General features: G+C 46.5%; 1 protein-coding gene across 1 annotated transcript; it reads right to left on the bottom strand.

Moving 5' to 3' along the window:
• Nucleotides 1-892: 892 nt before the first annotated feature.
• On the bottom strand, nt 893-24,793 carry Acsm5 (acyl-CoA synthetase medium chain family member 5). Its single transcript, XM_027940771.2, has 14 exons — nt 24,640-24,793; nt 22,230-22,452; nt 19,626-19,836; nt 17,858-18,065; nt 16,278-16,421; nt 13,903-14,056; nt 11,549-11,628; nt 9,968-10,091; nt 8,867-8,947; nt 8,643-8,744; nt 4,329-4,456; nt 4,153-4,252; nt 2,166-2,285; nt 893-1,791 (listed from the first exon to the last, which is right to left on the bottom strand). Exons 2-14 carry the CDS (start codon nt 22,431-22,433, stop codon nt 1,708-1,710), a joined length of 1,740 nt encoding a protein of 579 aa, XP_027796572.2. The 5' UTR covers nt 22,434-22,452; nt 24,640-24,793; the 3' UTR covers nt 893-1,707.
• Between the last annotated feature and the right edge of the window lie 742 nt (nt 24,794-25,535).

Genomic DNA, 25,535 nt, shown 5'->3' with positions numbered 1-25,535 from the left:
TCCTGGATCCCAGCACTAAGTAGGTGCTCAATAAATATGTACCAGAGAGTGGCTGTAGGTGCGGGAGTCAGGTGGGGGACACCCGGTTCCATCAGCTGCTCCTGCATGTGGCTCCTCTCTGCCTTCCAGAGCCACCTTCCCGGACATTGGCTTCAGGTCTCTGCCTTCTTCCAAGGTCAGATGTAGGACACTGGAACTCCAGGACACAGTGTTGGTGTGCAAAGGAAGAACTAGACATGGGGCAGGAAGTGGTTCGGAAAGATGGTTTCTTTAAAATAACTTTTTCATTAAAATAGTTATATCTACTTAATAAGATATCTTGGGAAATACAGGAATGTATCAAGAAAAGAGAAAAAAAATGTTATTTTCCCTTTCTCCTCAATTCTCAGGAAAATCGTCACTGATATGTGAATGTATTTCCTTCCATTTGTTTTTCAGAGCTGTGACTCTCCAGTCTGCAATGGTTTTCATTCCAATGTTGCAAACTTAACATAGCTTATGCTTTTCCCCAAACATGGTACATTTCCTTCAATATTTCAGTGGCCACAGAATAAGCTATCCAGTGACTGTGATGTAATCATTCCCCTATGGCTTTGACATTGATTTCTTTTTTTCAGTTTTAAACAATGCCACAGCAAACATCTTGGTGCACCCAACATTTTCTACATTTTGAATCCTTTCTTTTTATATTAATTCCCAAAGATGGAATTTCTAAGCTAAAAGGAATGGTCAATTTTATGGTCTGGATATAGGACCAAATGGCTTCATCTAAAGGGTTAACCCTTTACTCTCCCACTGGCAGGGAAGGAGACCCCAAGCACCCCTAGGCCATGCTGACTGCATTTTGTAGGGACCCGTGGGAGTGTTGTAGGGACAGACGAGGCAAGGCACCGAAGACAGCAGGAAACGGTTTTATTTGGCTGCAGCCAGGTTCAGGGGGCACAGCTTTTGCTGTAATCAATCAATCTCCTGAACCCCGAGTTCAGGGAGTTTCAGAGTTTTCTACCCAGCGAGTAAGGGGAGGGGCTCAGAAGTTCACAGTCTGCAGAAGTTCACATAAAAGCAGCTGTTTCTTTCACTGTTCTGGGCAAGTTAACCCTTCAAGGACAACACCTGAGAAGGGGAGAGCTTCTTCTCCCCTTTCTTTCCTCCCCCTGCCAGCTGTTACCATGGAGCCCAGTTGTAACTTCTCTTAAAAATGTAGACATCTCTGGGAAGCCCAGCTCAAGGCCAGAGGCCTTATTTGCATATTTCTACAAACTACTATACTGGATATGTTTGTGAAAAACTAGTCAGGGGGTGTCCAGCACCTGGAGTGCTGGTATCTTCTCGGCCAGTGGCCAAGTAAAACAGGGTGACAGGAAAACAGGGAGTTTATCTACATTGAACTCTTTTGCTGACAGTCCTAAAATCAGCCCTGGTGAAGAGGGCTTTTCTGTGGACAAAGGGGGTGCCACTTCAGGAAGATGCCGAGAACAGCCGGACAGAGGGGGACCTGAGCCGCTGAGCACGGCTAGACCGGGCCTGGCTCTGTGCTCTGGGTCAGTGACGTTCTCTGTTTGTTTCTAGGAGCATCCAGTGGTTCTGGAGATGCCCCCTTGGAAGCTGAGTGTCCTTGATGTCTGTGAAGTTGTCAGGACGATGCTCCAAGCAGGGGCTGACCAGTGACCCCACCAGGTCCTTCTGGGGCCTTTCTGGGGTGGCACCTCATCTCCCCCATTCTTGGCTCCTCAGTTTACTCCTTTGGATCTTTCCAGAAACTGTCTTCGGCAGTTCTGAAACAAAAGCCACCTAGGGGCCCAAAACAAAAAGAAGGAAAAAAAAACAACACTTAGAAACCATCATTTCCCCCAGGAGACTTCTGCCTGGGGTCGTCACCTTCTGCCACCACACAGGAAACCTCCCATGAGTCAGGGTTTTCCCCAAGTGACGGCCATCGACAGGGCCGGGCCCTGTAGCACTGGGGCTGCCAGCATTTCAGCACCACCCTCTGCATCCGGGTTAAAGGTCAAATCTTAGGGTAAGAACAAAATGGGCTTCAGGGAGGGCCATTGAAGAAACAGGCCAGCATCTGGGGGTGTATGGATTTCCGGCTCCCCAGTACCGGGCACGGAACCTGGCCCAGCATGCACCCTTCTCGTTCCCCCAGAATTCCAGACACTTGCCTTCCTGGGGTACTTGTAGGGGGCGGTCACCCTTTTCACATGCTCCTGGAGTTCCCGGGTTAGTGCTTCCGGGTCGTGAGAGGAGTAGGTGGGAGAAAGAACTATAAACGCCTTTACCACCTGCAGGGGGGAAACAGCAGGGGTCAAGCCTCCCAGAACCATGCTTCAGCCTCCTGAAGGAGCACTCGCACTTGCCAGGGTGTGGGCACGTCCAGTGAAATAGACAACACCCACTTTTCTGTCACCTTCCTTTCCAGGATCATTGGCTCTCGGGGAATGGCTTCAGAGCCCTGTTTGTTCTTAGACTAGTCCCTATCCCTGAGTGACACCAGAGGAACCGACGTTGCTTCTCCTAAGACGCCAACACGTTGGAGACCATTTACTTCCAGGTTTTCCTGCCTGAGAGTGAGGCATGAGTCTGCTCGGGCAGGATTGAGAGAAATGGCTACCTTCAAGGGCAGGAGGGTCCTTCAGAGGCTGCATGTCTGCCAATATGGAGCTGGACGGCCTCTGGTCCAGGTCTATCCCCAGGGACGTTCTGCACCTTGGCTTTTCCTGTCCAGGTTTCTCCCACAGGGTGTCTACTGCCAAGGAGGAGGAGTTTGGTTGTGTCCCAAACTCAGACACAACCAAACATGCTTTCTGACAAGTCCACTTGGCGGTTAGTCCATGCCCGCGTGAAACCCGGCCAACAATATCACTGTCCCTCCATGCTTCCAGGGTGGGAAGATCCCTGGGATTTCACGTTCTGGTAGAGCTGGCTTTGAGGAAGGGCTCTCCTGTACTGTGATAACAATGCACACTTGCTCTGTGCCAAGCTGCATTCTAAGAACCGCACACGGATGAGCTTGGAGCAGGCAGCCCTTGGTCACAGATCAGTTAATTCCCAGCAGGCAGGACAAGGCACGGTTTTCTAGGACTCACACCTCCCTCCTTCCATAGTAGTGGACTCAAATGATATGGAGGGGGGAATTGCCTGGCAAGGGGAGGCCGGCTCACATGCAGACACTCTGGGAGGCATCCCCTGCTGGCCTCGTTCAGCAGCTCTGACTTGAGATCTTAAGGCTGAATTTTAAATAAGAGCCCCAGATGACGCAGCTGTGAACAGTCCAGGGACCACTGTGAGAATTGATGCTCCGGCCCTGGTGCTTCTAAAAAGGCAAGGTGAAGCAAAGCTTCCATAAGGTAACTGCTTTGGCAGGGAGCAGTGGCACACGCCTCTAATCCCAGCGGCTTGGGAGGCTGAGGCAGGAGGATGGCAAGTTCAAAGCCAGCCTCAACAATTTAGCGAGGTCCTAAGCAACTCAGTGAGACCCTGTCTCTAAATAAAATACAAAATAGGGCTGGGGATGGGGCTCAGTGGTCGAGTGCCCCTGAGTTCAATCCCTAGTACCCAAAAAAGAAAATAAAAAGAAGATAACTGCTTTGTACTGAAGCATTATTTTGGATTTACAGCCAGTGAAAAGTACATGGGTCTGCATTTAAGCTCATCCTTCCCATTCTGTCTGTTTCTCTGGGACCCACAAAAAGCAATTCACATTTATCCAGTGAAAACCAAGCTTATTAACATTGGCTCATTTTTCTCTTGCTACACATATACATATGCTGTCATCCTCAAGTTGACTGTCCCTCCTGGATTACAGCTGACAGTAACCTGTCTGGTGTACTTGCTGTTTGCTCCTCTGTGAGGAGGAAGAAACATTTACTGGATAGGATGGATGACAGAGCCTGTCCCTGTCACCAAGATCTCTGGTCCCATAGTCAGCGTCCTTAGGATCCAGTTCAATGTCCACTTAAAACGATAGTGTGGCATTTTCTCTATGCGTCCCTCTAGAAATTTTCTGTATCTCTGAAGGCACGAGGCCAATGCTTAATCAAAAAGAGTGTGTATCTGTTGGTGGCCTTTCAACTTTGTGTTCCTGGGCGGGGTGAGGACAGGGGAATGTGGGACAGAAGCAGGAGGCCGTGTCTGGGCAGGCCTGCTCACCTCCCCCCGGGTGGGGTCTGGGCTGCTGACCACGGCAGACTCCAGCACAGCGGGGTGCTCGGCAAGAGCGCTCTCCACCTCCACAGGTCCAATTCGGTAGCTGGAAGAGAAAAGGAGACTTCCAGATGGCTCCCCTCCCCCCGAGGAATTTCAGAGGAAAGAGTAGACGCACTGACCTCGAAGAGTTGATCACATCATCGCTTCTTCCCATGAACCAAAAGTAGCCGTCCTTGTCCATGTGGGCTCGGTCCCCTGTGATGTAGAAGTCTCCTCGTTCTGAGGCCGCCGTCTTCTCGGGATTGTCCTGAAAGACAAGGGAAGTCCATGAAGGACATTCTGCACAGCCACCCAGGGTGTGGCTTCTTGACTGTCCCAGAAGCCCCATGCAGGAAGCTGGAGAGCCCCAACAGCAAGTCCAGCCGTCCCCAAGACCACGCTGGCCCAAACTGCCCCCACAGCAGGTGGCTATAGGCCTGGGAATTTGTAGGTTTTCCCTCTTTTAATTGGAAGAAGCTTCCAGGAAGGATCCAGGGCAGCCACCATCGCCACCTTTAGAAGGGTGCTAGGAGGCACAGTTGACAGGGCCACTGGCTTAAAAAGAGCACACTGAGGGTAGGAGGTAGAAAGCAGTCGCTCAGCACCTCATCCTTGCTGAGGGTGGCTTTGAACTCGCGATCCTCCTGCCTCAGCCTCCCAATCCACTGGGGCTAGCGTGTGCCACTGTGCCCGGCTCGGGGATTGGGAAGAAGAATCCACAGGGGAGAGGCAAGGGCCCAGGAAGGAAAAAGAAGTCAAACTGTGATTCTCAAACTTTTAAATATAAAGCTAATGGACAATTAAAAAAGACACAGATTACTAATAAATACAATAACCTAGGTGACCGGCCCACACGTATGCTGGGCATAAAAGGCCAGGCTTGCAAGAGTGAATGTTTTATGATGCCACATTATATAAATTTCTTTTCTTAATGGCAGAATTATTATATAGTGACAATAAATAATTTACCAATTGCCAGCAGTCTGGGGTAGGGAGGATTAATGGCAAAGGAGCACAAGGGAATTTGGGGGTGACCATACAACGTTCCACAAGTGACTCTGGTGGTGGTGACAGTGGTGTACATATTTGTCAAAAGTCACTGACCTGCATACTTAACTTGAGTGCATTTTATTTCAGGTAAATTATACCCCTTTCAAAAAATACACTTTGAGGGCTGAGGATACAGTTCGGTTGGTAGAATGCTTGCCTCACATGCGCAAGGCCCTGGGTTCAAGACCCACACCACAATAAATAAATGAGCAAATATAATTTGAGGGGGAAAAAAAGCAAAAAAAAAAAATCTATCAATGCCTAAAATTAATACAAACTGTAAGATATACACAGAGAAAACTTAAAACTCTGCAGAATTTTGAAGAAGATATCAATAAATGGAAATATAGAAAACATTAGCAGAAATGTCAATTGTCCCCAAGTTGATTTATAGATTCAATGCAACTCCAACCAAAATGCTAACAGACATTTTCATGGAACTCGGCAAGGGGATTCTAAAGTGTATGGGAGGCCGAAGACTAGGTAAGGTACTTTTAAAGAAGTTGAGTAAGAAGGAGAGATTGTCGACTAGGTGTGATGAACTCCACCTTTGTCTCTTTTGAACAACACTGGAGTGGATATCTGCACTCTCGGTTTCTTTCCCTAGGAAAGCAAGTCTATTCCTTATCTTAGACATAAAATGGACCTATGTGGGAGACCAACCTTGTACGTGACTGGGTCACACTCCCCGGCTGGGTGCTGAGGCGCTCAGTCACAGAAATGTGGCAGAGCTTTCCCCACCCTTCTTGGGTGCGAGGGTAGGTGTCTCGTGCATGGGTGTGTCTTGCTACAGCCCCATGGGTGAAGCTATGCTCACCTGTTCCTTTGTAATATAACCCCTTGCCCTGTTTAGGATAGAATCTTCCATGGAAGTGCCTTGTGTGTGTCCCCTTCTCTTACTGTGCCCTTGGGTGTGGCCTACCCAGGTGTCAGTCAACCTGCTGACAGTGGACATCATGAAGATAGACTCAGCCCCCTGAAACCTGACCCCTTGCCTCATTTGAATAGCTTCTCCTCAATAAAAGGGGTCAGCGCGTGCTCTCTCTCTCTTTCTGCAGACCCTTAAGGTCAGAGGAGCCGTCACAGCGACCCCAAAGAAAAAGGTATTTGTGTCTCTTGTGTGGTTATTTCGTGCAGCCCAGTTAGCCCAGTTTACCTGGAGTGACCTCTGAGCCTTTTAGTCACGAGAACAGAAACCTGGCAGACCTAGGTGTATTACGTTGACATGTGCAATTTCAGCTATTTGGTAATGGCCAACAGGACTTTGAAATGTGCATACTTATTGTGGGTGCAGAGTGTGCTTAGCCTGTCAATCCTGCTGAATTTCCTTCATTCACAAAGCAACCCTGGAGTGTGACATTTTCTATTAATTTTCCCCTATGCCATGATTCTCTAAAAAGATTTCACATTTTTCTCTTAGTTAATGACATGGAAAGAAAATTAGTTTTTGGTGTGGGTGATGGAAAGGAAAATACACAGAAAGTGGAGGTTCTTCTGGTCCTGCAAATGACTTCAAAAATTACTTTAGTACTCCCTCAATGGAGTACTCACAGACCCAGAGAGATGTGTTATGTGAACTCCATGAGTGCCACTGTATACCCTAGAGGCATGGAGCAGACATTCAATAAATAATGAACAATTTTTCCAAGAATGTTAATTCACTGCTTACAAAAATATTAGAAGGAAGTGTATTAAAATTTTAACCTTATTCTTGCTTAGCATGATTATTACATTTAGAAGTAAGTTTATTTATATTTATTTTTTAATTGTAGTTGGACACAATACCTTTATTTTAATGTGGTGCTGAGGATTGAACCCAGGGCCTCTCACGTGCTAGGCAAGTGCTCTACTGCTGAGCCACAACCCCAGAAGAGAAGTAAATTTATTTTAAACAAAATAAAGCAAAAAAAAAAAAAAAAAAAAAAAAGCTCTTGTACTGACATAAAAACCCTAAAATACAACATCACGAAAACAAATTGACTGATTTTTATCTGCTTCTTTCTGCTGAGGGACAGCTGAGTATGTGCATGAGATGGAATTTCTATAAAGCAGTTGTTATGGTTTGGGTGTGTGGTGTCCTCCAAGGACTCAGGTGCCAGAGGAGACAAGGAGGTTCAGAGGTGAAGTGATGAGCTTCTGAGAGCTTCAACCTAAGCAGTGGATTAATCCTGCAGTGCCAGGGGTGGCTGGAGGAGCTAGGTCACTGGGGGGGGGGTGCCTTTGGGGTTCACATTTTGTCCCTAGTGAGTGGACCTCTCTGTGATTCCTGCCTGCCGTGTCCTGAACCGCGTTCTCCCACCACATTCTTCTCCATGATGTTCTGCTTCACGTTGGGCCCAGAGCCATGGAGTCGGCTGATGATGGACTGAACCTCTGAAACCACGAGCCAAAATAAACTTTTCCTTCTTTAAGATTTTTTCGTATTTTAGTCACAGTGACCAAAAAGACTGACTATTTTAGCAGTGGTTCTTAACCTTGGCCACACATTTGAATCCCCTGGGAAGTTGACCCACAGCAGCCAAAATTTTGACTTAATTAGTCTGAGGTAGGACACAATCATCAGTAATAGCTGAATCTTCCCAGGTTTTTTTTTTGTTTGTTTGTTTTGTTTTATTTGTTTGTTTTTTTTAATGCACACCCAGGTTTGAGAGTTTCATGTTAAAGAATTAGGAGAAAAATCCATCATAAATGTTGGGAGTTGCCTCGGCTCCAAAGACTAACTTCCCCATCCCCCAAGAAGAGCCATCCAATGGTGAGTCCTGCTGGCTCACATGATCCTTACCCACCAATCAGACTAGCCCTGCTGGCTCACATGATCCTTACCCACCAATCAGACTAGCCCTGCTGGCTCACATGATCCTTACCTACCAATCAGACTAGCCCTACTGGCTCACATGATCCTTACCCACCAATCAGACTAGCCCTGCTGGCTCACATGATCCTTACCCACCAATCAGAAAGCACCCCAGCCAACTGTCAAACCGTTAAACCATTAAACTGTCATAACTGTCAAACCGCCCCCGGCTCTATAAATACGCAGAGCTGTTCCTCAATAAATGGGCACCAAGCCTTGATCGTTCTTTCAATAAATATCAGCCAAAGTGGGTATAAAGAAAAGTTAGCTACTAGTTTATTTCAGAAACTGGATCTGAAATCCCAGGACCTGAAACCTTAGCAGCAAACCACAAGGAGAACCCCCAAAACTCAGCTCTGAAACAAAATTGCAGTTTCACCTTTGGTAAGTTCTTTCCCTCCCTGGAACTTGAATTTTCTCATCCTTAAAATGAGGCCACCTGCATGTCACTTTCAAACACTGAAACCCACGACCTGTGTGTACAACCTGTATGTCACTTCTCTGAGTCACTGCAGTCACTGCTGAGAGAGTGGCTGTCCCTGTCTCTTACCAGATAGCAGTTGAAGAAACAGAAGGGCCGGGTGGGTCTGACGCGCACAGCGATATTCCCCTCTTCTCCTGGGGACAGGATGTGGCCCTCGTCATCCACAATCTGGTGGAGAGATCACAGGGTGGTGTCTGGGCACCCGCACAGCCAGGCCTCCCGCCAGCCCAGCCTGTGCCCAGTGGGTCCATGCATCCTGCTCCTCACCCGCTGTGACCAAGATGGCCTACCTGCACGTCGTAAGGTGGGGAGGCTTTCCCCATGGACCCAGCCTTGATGGTGGAGCCTCTCGGATTGGCACAGATTACAACCTGGAAGGAACCAGAGCCCGTAAGGAGCCTCAACCTCACTCCCTTTCTCCTTCTTCACTTTTCTCTCTCACTTCTCTCCTTTCCTTTTTTCCTTCCGTTATGGTTTGGATAGAAGGTGTCCCCCACCCCCCGAGCCCCTGTCCTAATGCAGGAATCTTCGGAGGTGAAACGACTGGATCATGAGAACTGGAACCTAGTCAGCCCACCCTCGTTTGCATGGACTGTCTGGATGGTGACTGTAGGCAGGTGGGTCCCTGGGGGTGTGCCCCAGAAGGGCGCATCTTCCCTGTACCCCTTTCTCCTTTCCTTCTCTTGCTTCCTGGCTGCTATGAAGGACGCAGCTTTCCTCCATATCGCCTGTCCACCATGATGTTCTGCTTCACCTTGGGTCCAGAGCAATGGGTTTGGCCAACCATGGACTGAACCTTTTAAACCATGAGCCAAAATAAACTTTTCCTCCTCTAGGTTGTTCTCGTTGGGTGTTTTGGTCACAGAGTTGCAAAGCTGACAACCACACCTTTCTCCTTCCTCACTCCTATCCCCTCTTCTTCCTTTCCCTTCACCTCCCCTTCCTTCCTTCCTTCTGTCTTCTTTCCACGGGGACATTCATTTATGGAGCTCTCGAATGGGCGCATCAAGAACTTAATGTATAACTAAGCTGAAGGATTCCATTGATCTTCACATCTCTGCCCTGAGGACTATAGAAGTTGCCTCTTAGGATTTGGGGCTCTCCCCAAAACACATGTAGGCTGTTCCCGTGGGGACAGACAACACCCTTGGCCAGGAGAGCTGGCTTACTGGTCATGGAGTAGTTGTGAAGTTACCTCTAAACCCAAAGGTTCTAGTGGATGGAGTTTTGCTAGCAGTGTTTCTGCCCTGGGGACAGGGCCGTCCTGACAGGTATCAGAGAAAGGACAGACAGAAAGGCAGGAGGAGCTATGGAGCCAGGGATCTTGTCCACTGGACTGAGAGCTCAGATGGTGGTGAACTGGGGCGGGGACCTGGCCGCACAGCACTCACTGTTTCGGACTGCCCATAGCCTTCGTAAAGCTCCAGGCCCGTCTGGTTCTTCCACTTCTCCCTCACATCAGGGTTGAGGGCCTCTCCTCCAGTCAAACAGTGTCTCAGGCTGTGAAACTGGTACCTTTCACAAGTGAGAAGACGGGTGGCCTGGGTCAGAACCCCCACTTCCACCCACAACACCTGCCAGCAGTGTGGCTCAGTCCATACCCCGCCCCAAGCACTAGGGAGTAAACGTCCCTGCTTTAGAATCTTCCCCAGGGACCCCACCCTCTGGCTTTCCAAGTATGTTCCTCAGGGACAGATAATTTTTTTAAAAAATTCATTCTTAACTGAGTTTGGAAAAAAAAAAAAAAAAACAGAACCTACTAATTTGGGCATCACATGAGTGAGTTTCAGGTAAATTTGCCAGAATAATTTAGCTAGAAACAAACTGATGGATAATAAAGTGATTGACAGAATTACTGGATTGAAAAAGATCAAAAAAATTAAAATTGAGAAGATAAAAAGTGGTTCTCTGAGAATCTCCAATGGTTCAAAAATTTCTAAAGATATTAAGTTGGAAAGCAATCTCTCAGCTCAGCAAATTTTCTGAAGTGTTAAAAAAACCAGTGATTGCAAATATACTTTTTAATCATTTTCCCCCCCTTTGGATCAAATTGGATGGATTGAGTTACTTAGTATAACTAAGCACTAAATACTGAGTACTTAGAGTTATCACAGTGCTTGTGGTGATTAGTACCATTTGACCAAATTCCTTTTGAACAAATTACTCAGAACCTGTTTTCAGCTAAAATCATAATGTGGTGCTGTCCAGTAGATGGATAAATGGAATGAATTCTTACATTTCATACTTTGAGAATCAAGTAAGATCTCCCTCTTTAGGCACTTCAGAGCCAGAGTGTGACAAGGGAAGATAAGGGGTAGGTGAAGAGAAAGACAGATTAGAATTGGTATGTTACTGAGGGGTGAGGGAATTCTCTGGTACCCCAGCAACTTGCTCTGCCTTCTAGTCGACATTGCTTTGGATTCACCCAGGACAGCCATCCAGTATTTTGTCACCTTCTCTCGAGCGTCTCGAGCTGGTATCTAAAGAATGGCTGACTTGGGTCAGTCTGGGGTTGGGAGATGGAAGACCCACTATGGTAGGCTTGTTAGTCCCACCAGACCTATAGGCTCATTCCATAGGTGGTAAATAATAACTCAACAATTTCTCTGCCCTCACAGATAAAAACAGACACGTTGCTGAGGGAAGAAAGCCAATGTCAAGTGTTGGAATGTCAGACTGCCTTAAATCTATTTAATTCCTTTTGGATATACATTCCTGGGATCCAGAAAATCATCTTTGAATAGTGTCTACAAGGGATATGAGTGTGTATTCTTGTGAGAGTGTGTGTGTTTGTGTGTGTGTGTGTGTGTGTGTGTGAAATGAAGACAGGAGACAAATAGACATAGATAGAGGCAGAAAAAGAGAGACAGAGACAAAAAGATAGAGACACAGAGACAGAGTTGGAATGAGAGGGTGGGGTTACATATATTCACATTCTTTGGCCCTCAAAGCACCAAATTGATAGGCTGTACCTTGTCAGATCCTCCTGTACAAGCAGGCGGAAGATGGTTGGGACACAGCAAAGGGTGGTTATCGGGAACTTGGAGAGAGTCTAAACAAAAACAACAGGTGAAGATCTTAGAGTCCTTGGGGTGGAACTTCATAGAAAAGGGATCAGTGAACTGGGTCTTCATATCCTCATTATTGAAGAAAGAAGTAGAAAACCATGTGTGGTACCCGGCTCCAGCCTCCAAGGTAACCTCTAATGATCTCCCTCTCCTGGTATTTGTGCCCTTGTGGGGTCCCTTCCCACACGGCACCATGATTGGTTTGTGGGACCAACAGAATTCTGTTGAGGGGCCAGATATTACTTTTGAGATTAGGTTCTATGAAGAGGATGGCCTCTGTCTTAAATATTCTCACTCTTTCTGCCTCTCTTGGATTACTCTCTCTGGAAGAAGCAAACCACCATGCTGTGAGGACACTCAAGCAGTCCTGTGGAGGAGTACACAAATGAGGAACGGAAGCCTCTGACCCAAAGCCAGTGAAAATCTGCTGAAAATCACAAGCCAGTGTTTAAGCAGATTCTCCAGACTCGATCAAGCCTTGAGATGACTACAATCCTAGATCATATTTTTTAAAAAAATTATTACTGAGGCAAAATACACACAACAGCAGATTTCCTCATTTTAAGAGTACAGTTCACTGGCACTGAGTATTTATTTCCACATTGTTGAGCAACCGTGGCCGTCAACTATCTGCAGAATTCTTTTAATCTTTTTATCTTTCCAAATGGAAACTCTGTACCCATTACACAATAACTCCCCATGACCCTCTGCCCCAATTCCTGGTAGTCACCTCCTACACTCTGTCTCTATGAATCTGACTACTCTAAGGACCTGATGGTAGTGGAATCATAGTATTTGTTCTTCTATGCCTGAATTCTTTCACTTAGCACAGTGTCCTCAAGGCTCAACCATGTTATGGCATCTCAGAATTTCCTTCTTTTTAAAGGCCGAATAATATTCATACAACATCTTCTTTATTCACTGATCCATTGAGGGACATTTGGGTTACTTATACCTTTTAGTTACTGTTAATAATGCTGCTTAGGAACTGGGGTTGTGGCTCAGGGGCAGAGTGCTTGCCTAGCACATGTGAGGCACTGGGTTTGATCCTCAGCACCACATAAAAATATAATAAAGGTATTGTGTCCATCTACAACTATATATATATATATATATATATATATATATATATATATATATATATATATATTTGAATATATACATATAATATTAATAATAATAATGCTAAGAGCTTTGTGGTACTTCATTGACATCTTGGCTACAGCCTCAGGAGAGCTGCTGCTCTGGAACCACTTAGTTAAGCTACTTCCAGATTCTTGACTTTAGAAACCATGAGAGAACGAATGTTTCTGTTTTAAGCTTATAAATTTGGGGTTGATTTACTACATAGCAAAAGATAATGAGTATGCTATGTCAGGGCTGGAGGCAATGGAAGGAGAAGACACACGTATTGTCTGATCAAGTCCTACGTAAATAATGATGCGGATGAGTTTGATTGATAATAATAACTAACATGTGTAAAGCATGTACTATGTTCCTGGAATCACTTTATTCTTATGAACACTTGATATAACTATGTTATCCCTTTCTGTGCTTCAGATGGGGAGACTGAGACTTAAGGAGTCTAGGTGAGTTTCCTAAGGCCACGCTGCTAGCTAAGAGAAGGCGTAAGATGACAGTCCAGGTCTGACCAATGGCACAGTGTGTGCCATTAGTCACCACATGATACAGCTTGCATCCATGCAGAGTATGGGCAGATGGGTCTTCTGATGTTTTAGGGAATGTCAGTTAGGATGTGGAGAACAGAAGAAAGCAGCCCTATTTCTTCACTGGGAGGATCAATTCTCCCTCCCTATGAGAAGACCCTTGGAGGCTGGGCAGGAGTCCTCAGGTCTATAGTTGGGCAAAGACACCCAATGAGCAGTAGGGACAGCAGCATTTGGAATTGAGAAGCAGACTTTGATTTTACCCAAGATTTTGACTAATAACTAGGGTCTCAACAGGATGATAAAAAAGAAGATGGTAGAGAGAGAGAAGCAACCCAGGCAGAAAAAGATAAGATATGCAAAGGTCTAGAGAGATGCTCTTATTTATATCTAGGGATCTAGATTGAGCATAACCAGTGATTGAAGACAGCCAGGTGGTGAGGAACCGGACCTCAGGAGGTCCTGGGAGACTTCCTGGTTAACATCAGCAGGAAGGAAGCCTATGGTCACCGGTTGGTGCGTTTTCTCCTACAACCTTGAAATCGACACCACACTCACCTTGTTTACACCAAAGACATAAAAGTCTCTTACATTTAGGATGACTTTGGCGTTAACCCGAGGCAGTTCGTGCACAAAAATACAAGATCCATTAGACCAAGCAGAGAAGAGAGTCCAGGCTGCCTTCACCCAACCAGTGTCGGTGGTGTTCCAGAAGATGTCTGATTCGGTCAAGGCCACCCACTGCCTGTCAAACACAGGGACAATCAGTACCCCCCAGCAATGCCTCTGACTTTACAAAGGATTACATGACCCAGATCTCCTTATTTGGAGCCCTGATCAATCAGATCTGCACAAGTCCACTATTATCTCAACAAACATTCATTGAGCGTCTTTTATCTACCCATGATCTAGGCTAGTGGTACAGAGTTAAAATGACAGGTCTCTCTCTTCTCAATATACCTAACTCTTTGCTGATCTCATCCAATCTCTTTTTCATCGACTTTAGACATGCTGATCCAAATGCCTCCTCAACATCTCCACTTTTAACTAATTATGGAGATGCATAATGCGCCTCTCAAGTTTCCAGTGCTGAAAATTGACTCCGGGTTCTCCTCCCACTGGCAGGCTCATTCCAACATCTTCTCCATTTCATTGATTGCCATACAACTCAGCGTTATCCTTGACCCTTGTCTCTCTCACTCCACGTTGAAACAGTCAGCAAATCTCCCTATATCTATATTCAGAACACACTGGGAATCTTCTCTGTTCTCACCCTGTGGCTACGGCTCCCCTGGACGATCAGCACCCTTTCCTCTTAATGCACCAGCCCCTTCCTTGACCCTCCTGTCACCCTTTGTTCCTGGCATTTATCATCAACCCAACATAGTGAGTGAGCCTCTAGAAAAACAGCACAAAGGCATATTGTGTCACTTTTCCATTCAAAATTTTCTGTTTCTTAAAAAAAAAAATCAAATATAGAATTGCTCTGTGATTGAGCCATTCTGTTTCTCAGTGTGTCTCCCCCAAGAATTAAAAGCAAGGACTTGAACAGATATTTGCACACCTGTGTCCACAGCAACATTCATGACAACAAACAATGGCTCAAGTGTGGAAGTGTCCCAAGTGTCAACCAACAGATGAGCGCATCTAAAAAGTTTTCTGTGCCCACCGTGGAATACTTTTTCAGCCTTAAAAAAGTAAGGAAATTTTGACACTTGTTACAAAACGGCTGAAACTTACCATGCTAAGTGAGAGAAGCCAAGTTTCAAAACCAAAGAGCAAATATTACATAAAGGCAAATTTACATGAAGTACCTGGAGTGGTCAGATGCATACAGATGGAAAGTACAAGAACAAGAGTAGGCTCCTAATTGGAGTAAGTTATACTCCATGTGTGTATGATATGTCTGAGGCCGGAAGATCATAAATTCAAGGTCAGCCTCAGCAACTTAGCGAGGCCCTAAGCAACTCAGGGAGGAGACCCTGTCTCTAAATAAAATATAGAAAAGGGTTGGAGATGGGGCTCAGTGGTTAAGCACCCCTGGGTTCAATCCCCAGCCACAAAGCCCAGTACAAAAAATAAAAAAATAAAATAAAAAAAACCCCACACTCTACTGTCATGTATATCTAGGGGGTAGGGGAGAGGGAAGTGGGCAGTTATTGCTTGCTAAGTAGAATTTCTGTTTCGAAATCTATTTTAAAAGTTATAGACGGTAGTGACAGTTGTAAAAAAAATGTGAGTATGTTTAACGATATTCAGTGATACACTTAAAATGTTTAAAGTGCTAACTTTGGCTAGCAAAAAGGATTTTGAATATTTTCATCATAAATAAATGATAAGCGTGGATGTGGATAGGTTTACCATGACTTGAACATTCCACAACATATTTTTGTGTATGGAAATGTCACATGGTACATAGGTACGATTCTATGTATTGGCTAAAATTATTTTTTTAATAATGGTAAATTTTATATCATACATATTTTGCCACACTTTAAAATAAAACCCTCCAGTGGCTTTTCACATTACTCAGAATAAAGTCCAAACACCCTAGGACCCTACCTGATTTGCACTATCATTGCTTCTTTTCCTTTTCTCTCTCTCTCTCTCTCTCTCTCTCTCTCTCTCTTTTTCTCCTTCCTTCCTTCCTTCCTTCTTTCTTTCTTTCTGAACCTCAGAGTGCTTCACCACTGAGGCACATCCCAGCCCTTTTAAAAAATATATTTTATTTAGACACAGGGTCTTGCTGAGTTGCTGAGAGCCTTGCTAAGTTGCTGAGGCTGGCTTTGAACTCGCGGTCCTCCTGCCTCAGCCTCCAGAGTTGCTGGGATTACAGGCCTGTGCCACCGCACCCCTTTTTTCTCATTGCTTTCTGACCTCAGTTCCTGCCGCTCTCCCCTTCACACACCCCTGCTCACTCACCCACGCTCTGCTCTTGCACCCCCTAGACAAGCCGTGCCCAGTACCTTCCACTGGCCACAAAGCCCAGCCCATAGCTGCTCTGGGAGTGCTCAACCATCTTGGGGTTCCCGGTAGTTCCGCTGGTGAAGTAGATGGCCAGGGCATCTCGACTCTTGGTCTGCACACACGTGTGCTCTGCAGATGCCTCTCTGGAAAATGTAAAAACGTGGGGTGGAGCTCCCAAGAGTGGACATAGGGAACAGTGACCATATTTCTTTACCATTTCAATAAATACATGTGAGGTGCTGCTTCAAGAGAGTGGCAGCTCGGGTTATCCACAGCCACCTCCTCTCATGATGACCCTTTTGCAGACAAGGAAACTGGGGCCCGACATGATTAAGTGGCTCACTCAAAGAGCCCCCTGTTCTTGGAGCATGGAGTGAGAGGTTGGCATATCCATGTGCCTAATTCAGCACTTTTAGGCATGACCCCATCCCCACCTCAATTCCTAAGGACTTAGAGCTACTTCTAAAGGTTTCCCCAAACTTGGGGGTTGGAGATTTGGTTAATCTCCAAGGTTTTGTGATTTGGAGAATCAGCTAATTTGTGGTTCATGGTTCTCAACCCTGGCTGCACCTTGGAATCCCCAGGTAAGTTTTTTAAAAGAAATACCATTACCTGGGCCCCCCCTTGGACAGATGAAATCAGAATCTCAATGCTTTTTAAGCTCCTCAGGAAATTCTACTAACAACTACAATTGAGAACCACTGGTCTGGGCCAAGCTGGCAATGTATCACAATCACATGGGCTGATTTAAAAAAAAAAAAAATACAGGTTCCATGAGCTCTGGCTCATACATGTCTGGTTAAATATGTCAGCTATGGGACCTTTGGGTCCATATTTTAAACAAAACCCAGGGAAATCTGGTCTGACGAACATTTGTGACTTGATAGTTCCAGTCTCTGAGGGCCCCCTTTTGGATGCTGGCCTCTAATCTGGATAGTCTCAAATTCCCAGAGAGGCTTCCACCAAGTCCTTACTTCAGGGGAGATGTGACTGTGGCTCCATCCCAACACTTATTTAACTATTTTTTAGCATCTTGGGTTGGTCACTTCACTTTTGCAAATCTTTTTTCCTCACCTGTAAAATTGTGTGACATTGCAACTCTAAGGTATTTTTCAAGATTATTCATTACTGCGTTCTGAGCACCAAATACAAAGCTTGTCACAAAATAGATGTTCATTAAACCTTTCCCTGCACAAAGGAATGGAAGTGACTGCTTACCTAGTACAGTGCCTAGCATACACTAAGCACATGCACTTATTTTACTATCGGCCACCTGCTGTGTACCGAATGCATGGCATAGGTCAGCTCCTCCACACTGATAGCTCCAATAACTACTGCCAACAGTGTACAAAAAAACAAGGCATAGGAAAGCTAGTGACACATTCATTACTGACTGAGGGAGTGACTGGAACATTCAGATGGTCTCAAGGATTCTATCTCAGACCATCTGGCTTCCAAGGTGAATGTCGCTCTCTGAGTCACTTTGTGTGCAGTCGGCAATGCCTTCTGTGGTCTCTTGTTGGCTAAAGGGGAAATGCCTTCTTTGTCAATGTCATTGTCCAAGGGAGCCTCAACTCACCGCAGGAGTTCCCTGAAGTTCATCCAGCCTGGGCGACCGCTGTCCGACACCAGGAGCTTGACCCGGAGGGAGGGGCAGTCAGCACTGATGGCGTCCACCTGCGGAGCCAGGGCGTCACTGGTGATAATGGACTTGGCCCTGGATGTCTGCAGCCGGTACTTGAGGTCCTTCTCCGTCAGCTGGGAGACGCCAGGAATCATGACAACACCTGACATCACACACAGAGAGAGGACGTTGGCTCAACATCAGGGAAGACCCCGTGTGTGGAACCAGAGATGGTCACAGGAAGGAGAGGACTGGGGCGCCCGAGCTGGAAGAGGGGCCGGTAACAAGGTAAAGAAACCCAAAAATGCTCCTGGGGAGCTTGATGTATCTTATTTAATTCTCAGAACCTTGGGAAGTGCATGCTATTTGATACCTATTTTGTAGATTAAAAAAAAAAAACCCTAAGTTTTAGAACTGTATGCCTTAAATAAATTAAATAACTTGCCCAAGAGCACCTAGCTAATAGGTTGTAAAGCTGGAGTTCAAGGCCAAGCAGCCGTAAATCTTAGAGTCCACGATCTTGATTGCATTGTATTTCCTGAGAGAGCACCGAGTTTGGGGTTTTCTGTGCTTTTAATTGAAGTACCTCAATGCATCCTTCTGTTGGGCATGGGTTACTTGCTGGTGTAAGGGAGGGACGAGGTGGGGGTTCCCGGACCCCTCATATGGCTTCAACCAAAGTTGATTCCATCCTCTCCCAAGGGGAAGAGGAGAGGAAGCAGAAACCAGGCATCAATTTTAACCAGGCTCAGAATGTCCATGGTCAACACTTCCTGGAGCCCAACACTCTGATTTCACACAGGAGAGGAATCGGATCCTAAAAGATCTGTCCCCTGGCCGCATCCAGTTATTGAGGGCAGAAGAGAGAGGAAGGGGCCAGTCACAAGCAGCACGAGAGCCCCACCAGGGTCCTTGTCCTTTGCGGGGTTTAGAGCCCAGCATGACCACTTGGAGCTAACCAGTGGGATTCCTCAGTCCACCTCCACGTGTTAGTTTTTTCCAGTAGCAGTCTGTCCCACCTAGGGTTGTGGTGGTGGTGCTTTGGGGAAGAGAGGTGACAAAAGAGTACAAGGAGAAAATGGGTGTAACCTGCACAGGACATCAGCTTGGGTGTCTTCTAAAGAGTTGGAGAGGATGTCAGACTTGACGTGGTAACATGGTGTGTGGTTTCCTTGTTCTTTTTAACAATTTGCCATTTATTTACTTGGTGCTGGGGCTCGAATCCAGAGCCTGGCACGTGCTAAGCATACCTTCTACACCACGCTGTACCCACGGGCTATGCCCATTTATTTTTTCTTGCCTTTTTTTTTCCCCATATTTTTTTTATTGGTTCATTATAGTTATACATAATGGTGGGATTTGTTGTGATTTGGGGTTATTTTATTTGGACCCCAAATAGAAGGATGACTATATACAATTGGAGGAACAGGAAATTTAGGTAACCAAAAAAATAATAATAACAACCCAAAGGGAAATTTCGATCATGCCAACCACTTGACCCCATGACTGGCACATAGCAGTTGCTTAAGAAAAGCATAGAGGCTCCTTATACTTTGGCCCATATGAAAGGACCTGCTTTTATGTATTGCTTTGGGGTCTTGCCCTTGGCTGCAGTCAAGTTGGTGATGGTTGGGCAGACAGAATGCCACACGGCACTCAGGATGCCCGGGGCCTCTGGCGGATAGCGTCAGCCCTAACTGGAACCCCAGCCCTGCCCACTGACCTGTCCGCATGCAAGCCACGCTGGCCAGCCACCACTCTGGAAGCCGTGGGAGCACCAGCATCATTCTGTCCCCGGGCTGCAAGCCACACGTGCTCGCCAGGATGTTGGCTGCCTTCCTGGACCGATGTCCCAGCTCCTCAAAGCTCCACTTGACCTCCGCGCCTTTACCATCCACCCACCAGAATGCAGGATTCGGGGGCCGGTGCCCAGCCTAGACGGTGGTGCAGGAAGAGGAAAAAGTAGAAGTGCTTCATTGAGAATTTTTTTAAATTCATTTTACTTTTTACTATAGTTAAGACATTCAATATATTTATAAGGCTCAGAAATCAAGGTGATACAGAAAGACACTTATGGAGAAGGTTTGTTCCCTTCCTCGGGCCTCTCTACCCTGTTCCCCACTCCACCTCCCTTTCACTAATAAAACCAGTTTTATTGGTTTCTTCCATATCTTTCTAGTGTTTCTTTAGGCAATCTTTAGTATATCTTTTCCCGAAACCATTTTTTTGTTGTTGTTGTTCTGGGATTGAACCCAGGAGTGCTTACACACTGAGCCACATCCCCAAACTTTTTAACATTTTTTTAAAAAAGAATTAGAGACAGCATCTCGCTGAGTTGCTTAGGGCCTCATTAAGTGGCTAAGGCTGGCTTTGAACTCGTGATTCTCCTGCCTCAGTCTCTGGAGCCACTTGGACCCACACCATCTTCTTAATGCAAAAGATAGCATTATAGTTCACACTGTCCTATATATTCCTCTTTTTGAAATTGAAATATTGTTCATCTACCAATAAAATCATCAAAGTTCACTATTCTTCGGCTTTTAGTATATTCTGCAAGGTTGCAGAACCATCAACACTATCTAATCTCAAAATATGTTCATTATCCTAAATAGAAACAGTGTACAAATTAGCAACTCTACCTTGGCCTTCACCTCTTGTTTGCTCAATAACCTCAAGGTCAGCCTGAGGTGAGGGCTTATGGTTTTTTTAGGTCTTTCTTGGGCATGTGCAAAGTCCTGGGAGCATACAGAGTTCTACTTGGGATGTCGCTTCTGAGATTCCCAGGAACATATTGGAGATTTTCAAAGCTCCTAGGGATATGTCATTCCCTACCTTCTCATTTTTGGCTTTTGGTTTGTCTGTTGTTTGCCCCGACTGGAATCCACCCCATCATGTAACCACAAAGTTAAAACACTTGCCTGTACTTGTTTTTGACCAATGGACTCCAGGGAAAAGTTTTTTCTGATTGGTCGAGCTCTGAGTCAGGTCAAATACAAATAACCTTGAAAATGAGGTTTTTCCAAAAGAACCACCAGACTGTTCGAATAATGATAATTCTTTGGGAATTAATTTTGGAAAAGGCCCCAGCTCCATTCTGCTTCCTCTCTGGCTTCCAGGAGGCCTGGGAATGAGGGTATGGTTTGACAAGGTGACCATGTCACTGTCAAGTGGGGGCTTGGACTCAGGACGGGGAGAAGGCCACATGGCTTGCCATTCTTGCTGATTTGGCCAGTCCTTGGATGCACACCCCCTGGTTGCTGTAGTGTCTGGTTGGTTTCTGGAGTCTGAGGAAGTTGATTCTCACAATTTCTCTGACTCTTGTTGCTTTTATGAAGCAGAGAGTTTTTGGAAGGTCCTTATTCCCCCATTTTGCTGACTTAATCCTGCTTGTTTGTTTTTTGGATCATCAGAAGGCCTCTAAGGACGTCTCCTGCTCCTCAGCATGACAAAAAGAGCTGAGACTTTGTAGGCAGAAATGGAGCCTCAGGGCTGCGATTTTCACATTGATTCCTGATTCAACTCTCACAGGAACTCTTAGTGCCATATAAGGGGTAACTCTCATTTTACAGGTGAGAAAACTGAGACCTAGAAAGCTTAGGCAGCGTGTCCAAGGTCTGACTTCCAGTGAGCCACGTCCACCTGACTGCAAAGCCAGCCTTTAATCTTGTCCCCTCATTCACCTCCCTGAGCTTCACTGTATTCACCAGCAGTACTTACCGTATCTGTTCCCGCTGTGGACCTCATTGATTCTTTAAACAAGGTTATCTTAAAATGAACACTGGTACGTTTCTTTGACATAAAAATTTCTATTCCTTTATCCATGGAATGTTTTATTTTAACATGAATACAACACAGAAAGGAAGCGTAGGCAGAGAGACACAGGAGGAAATCAGGGTTATCTCACTCAGTTCTGTGTATCTGCTAGGATCTGCGAAAAGCGTTGACCTTCGAACTCCTCTTTCTCTTTATTTAGAAGGGAGTGAATGAGAGTGAGAGAAACATTGAAGACAGAATCGCAATAAGACGAAAACTTCCTCTTTCCCTTGATGACAGTTATTGGAAGGGAACAAGAGAGGGCGTAACTGTCTCCTGGTATGAGTTGGACTCAGAAATATGACACACCTCCAGGATTATGCAAGGGTATTTAGAGCTGGTAACACTTAATCATAATTTTCCCTAAGGCTTAAAAGCTAACAATTTAAATTTTAGGATCTGCAAAGTTCCGAGGTCGAAATTTCCAAATCAACCCGATAGTCTCAGGTCTCATTGGGGTGGTGGGGGCAGCCTCAGATACCCTCGAGGGGCCCCAGGACAGGATGGGATTCACCTTCTCCAGCTGACTCCACACATCCAGCACGTCATGGGCAAAGTTGAAGTACTCGGGCACCGGCTGCCTCCCCAGACTGATGGCTTCCCATGTGCCCACGATCTTCTGAGGGGCAGGGAGAGGTGACAGGTGCCCATGAGATCCGCAGAATCCCCGGGAGCTCTTGAGCACCTGGAGGACCCTGCATCTCAGCCACAGCCTCATGTCGTCTGTAGCCTCTTGCCTGTCACCAAAGAGAGGAGAGAGGTCATCATCTGAATCCTGGGTTGGGGGCTTGGGAGAACCCTGTGGCCAGCCCTGAGGGTGACTGCTGCTCGTACTGGACACAGTGTTGGTCTCCAGGCTCAGTTCAGCTATGTGACATTGGTCATTTTCCTTCTCTGAATCTGAGGCCCACCCCTCCCTCCTCTCTCACCTCTCATTTCTTGTGGGTGTTTGTGGGCCTGAGGTCCTTAACTCCAAGCCCACTTCTCAAAGCCAAGTCTAAAAGGAATCCCTCTCATGTCCTTTATTTTGTTGTTGTAGTAAAAAAAAATCTCAAAATACATTGTTAACTGACACATAGTAATTCAACACATTGGTGGGGTACAGTGTGACGTTTCGATGAATGGATACAACGGGTAGTGATCAGATTAGGGTGACTGGCATAGTCATTACCTAGATCGGCATCATTCCTTTGTGTTGGAGCATTCGCACTCCACTCTGTTAATTATTCCCTCTAATACCCTTTGACCAATCCTGAACTGGCCTGGCCCAGCCAAAGATAGCTCTCTGGCAGCAGAAACAGGTGACATTTATCATAGTGTCTTCTTAAACCAGGTATATGGAAAATATTATCATTTCCATATGGAATCAGTGTGAAAGCGAATGATTAAAGAGATAAGGTGATGCTGTGAATCTGAATTATTCCCCAGGGGCTCCCGTGTTGTGGGCTTGGTTCCCAATGCGGCAATGTTCAAAGGTGGAGCTTTGGGGAGTGATCGATCGTGAGGCTCTGCCATCAGTGGGGAGTTCACAGCTGAGTGGATTATCAGGAGGTGGTGGAGACTGCAGGAGATGGCACCCGGTTGGAGGAAGGCGGTCCCTGGGGTCATGCCCAAGCAGGGTATATATCTTGTATATCCCAGGCCCTTTCTCTCTTTCTCTCCCTCCATCCTCACTTCCTGGCGGCCATGAGCCGAGCAGCCTTGCCCCCCTGCCATGACGCTCTGCCTTACCCTGGGCCCAGATACCATGGAGCCAGCCAACCATGAACCCAAACCTCTGAAACCATGAGCCCAAATAAATTTTTCCTCCTTAAAGTTGTTTTCCTCAGTTATTCTGTCTCAGCAATGAAAATCTAATGAACAGAGGTATTTTGCCTTTTCTTGTACTAAATCCCTGAAATGCAATATGCATTTCCCCCCTAGCAAGTGCATCCCAATTTGGACAGGCTACACTTTGAGTACCCAAGAGTCACAGGTGGGCAGTGACACGGTACTGCGCAGAGCTGTTTTGGTGTCCTGCTACTGAAAGGATGGCCTCTGGACCAGCTCCACCATCTGGGCACTTGTGAAACTGCAGAGCCTCAGTCTCCACCCCACACCTGTGGAACTGGAACCCGCAGGTCAGCTGGATCCCCAGATGTATTGAGTGCTCGTCAAAGTTGTAGAAGCTGTGGCCTAGGGGCTGTGTCCCCCGTTTCAGTTCTCCCTGCCAAGTTCCTCTTGGTAATAATAACCGAATGTGGCAATAACAACAATTACAATACTTCACAACAACCAGGAAATCCAACCGCACTACCATGCATCGAAGGCTCACTGTGTTCCAAGCACATTGAAAATGCTTTATAAATATTATTTCATTAAAACACTATGATACCTCTATGATGTAAATATCATTTTCTCCATTTTACAGATAAAGAAAAAGAGGCACATAAAGAAAATAAAGAAAAGGCAGAAGTAACTTTTCACCTCACCTCTCAGCCTCCCGGCCTCCCAGCCTCCCAGCCTCCCAGGCTCAGCTGTGGCCACTAATTCTGGGCCTGAGACCCTGGAGATTCTCTCCCTTCCCCTCCTAATGGCTCCTAAATTCTGTCCCAAGCCTGTGTCTTGGCTTTATACCCCTGGATTTCCTAGATTTAATTTTTTTTTGTACCAGAGGTTGAACCCCAGGGTGCTTAACCACCGAGCCACATCTCCGGCCCTTTTTAATATTTTATTTAGAGACAGGGTCTCCATGAGTTGTTTTAGGACCTCACTAAGCTGCTGAGGCTGGCTCTGGACTCAGCCTCCCGGAGCCGCTGAGATTACAGGCGTGCACCACCGCTCCCGGCTGGATTTCCTATTTCTTCACAGCTGATGATTAGAATCCCCAGCCTCCCTCTGTGGTTTCCCAAGGCCATTCCATGGAGGATTTCTCGCCCGGTTACCTTGTTCTTGGACCCAGGAAATGCAGATGGCGCCTGTGTTCTGCTCTTGCTAAAGGGTAGACCTGAGAGCCCTTAGCAATTCCTTTTTCAAGCAAGTTGCTGACTCAAACTCTCGCAGGGAACTTTGGCCCCAGAGGGAGCCAAGAGAGGGCAGGTCCTGGAGGCAGCTGGTCAGGACACTGGGTCCCTGCCAGGCAGCACTCCAAGTTCCCTCCAGCGTGGACGCCTGCCTACTGTTAAATGTTCCCTGAGGACTTAGTTTGCCAACTAATCCAAAAGGACAAGGAGGACATTGTTCTGTTGAAACAGAAAGGACACAGTAGTGGGGTTGACAGGAGCCAGGCCTTGCCCACTTTCTGCTCATGACCCTCCTGTCCACGGGGGAAGTCACCGAGGGGTGGCCCCGGATTAGCAGGGGTTGCACGTGAACACACAGTGGCCGCCGGGGTCACGTGATGCAATTGTTCTCAATCTGGGTGACACAGCAACACAGCTCTATAAATTCACTAAAAATAGTGACGGTGACAGTACCGACTGTACTACACCGAGTAAGCCACCCACAGGCTACCTCATCCCACGTCACTTCCGGCCAGCTTTCCTCTTCTTGTCTTCTTGATCTTTCTGCTCCAGCCACACTGGCCCTGCTGTCCCCTGAGGATCTGGCTGAGGGCTGGGACACCTTCTCTGAGGACAGCAGCAGCCACTGTGGCCCTGACTTGTCGGGTTTCCCAGGACCTGTTGCCGGGAACTCCTGCCAGCCCGGGGTGCACTCCTGTGCCACTGCGGGGCTCGCTGTGTGTGTCCCCGCCACCTCCCCGAGACCAGCTCCCCCCCCCACCACCCCCGACACCTCCTACCCTGAATTCCCTGCTTGGCTTTTCTCCTTGGCCCTGATG

The sequence above is a fragment of the Marmota flaviventris genome, chromosome 19 (genome assembly GCF_047511675.1).
Source record: "Marmota flaviventris isolate mMarFla1 chromosome 19, mMarFla1.hap1, whole genome shotgun sequence".
In the NCBI taxonomy this organism is placed as follows: Eukaryota; Metazoa; Chordata; class Mammalia; order Rodentia; family Sciuridae; genus Marmota; species Marmota flaviventris.
The sequence above is the reverse complement of the archived record's forward strand: the minus strand, read 5'-3'. Positions and strand labels throughout refer to the sequence as shown.

What these genes read in the sequence shown, in the direction of transcription:
- Acsm5 (XM_027940771.2), bottom strand. Translation starts at nt 22,433, where the DNA reads ATGAGGCTGTGGCTGAGATGCAGGGTCCTCCAGGTGCTCAAGAGCTCC. An exon ending in GGCTTTGTGGCCAGTGGAAG is followed by an intron (nt 14,057 to 16,277) that starts GTACTGGGCACG and finishes TGTGTTTGACAG; the next exon opens with GCAGTGGGTGGCCTTGACCG. An exon ending in GATGTGATCAACTCTTCGAG is followed by an intron (nt 4,253 to 4,328) that starts GTCAGTGCGTCT and finishes TTTCTCTTCCAG; the next exon opens with CTACCGAATTGGACCTGTGG.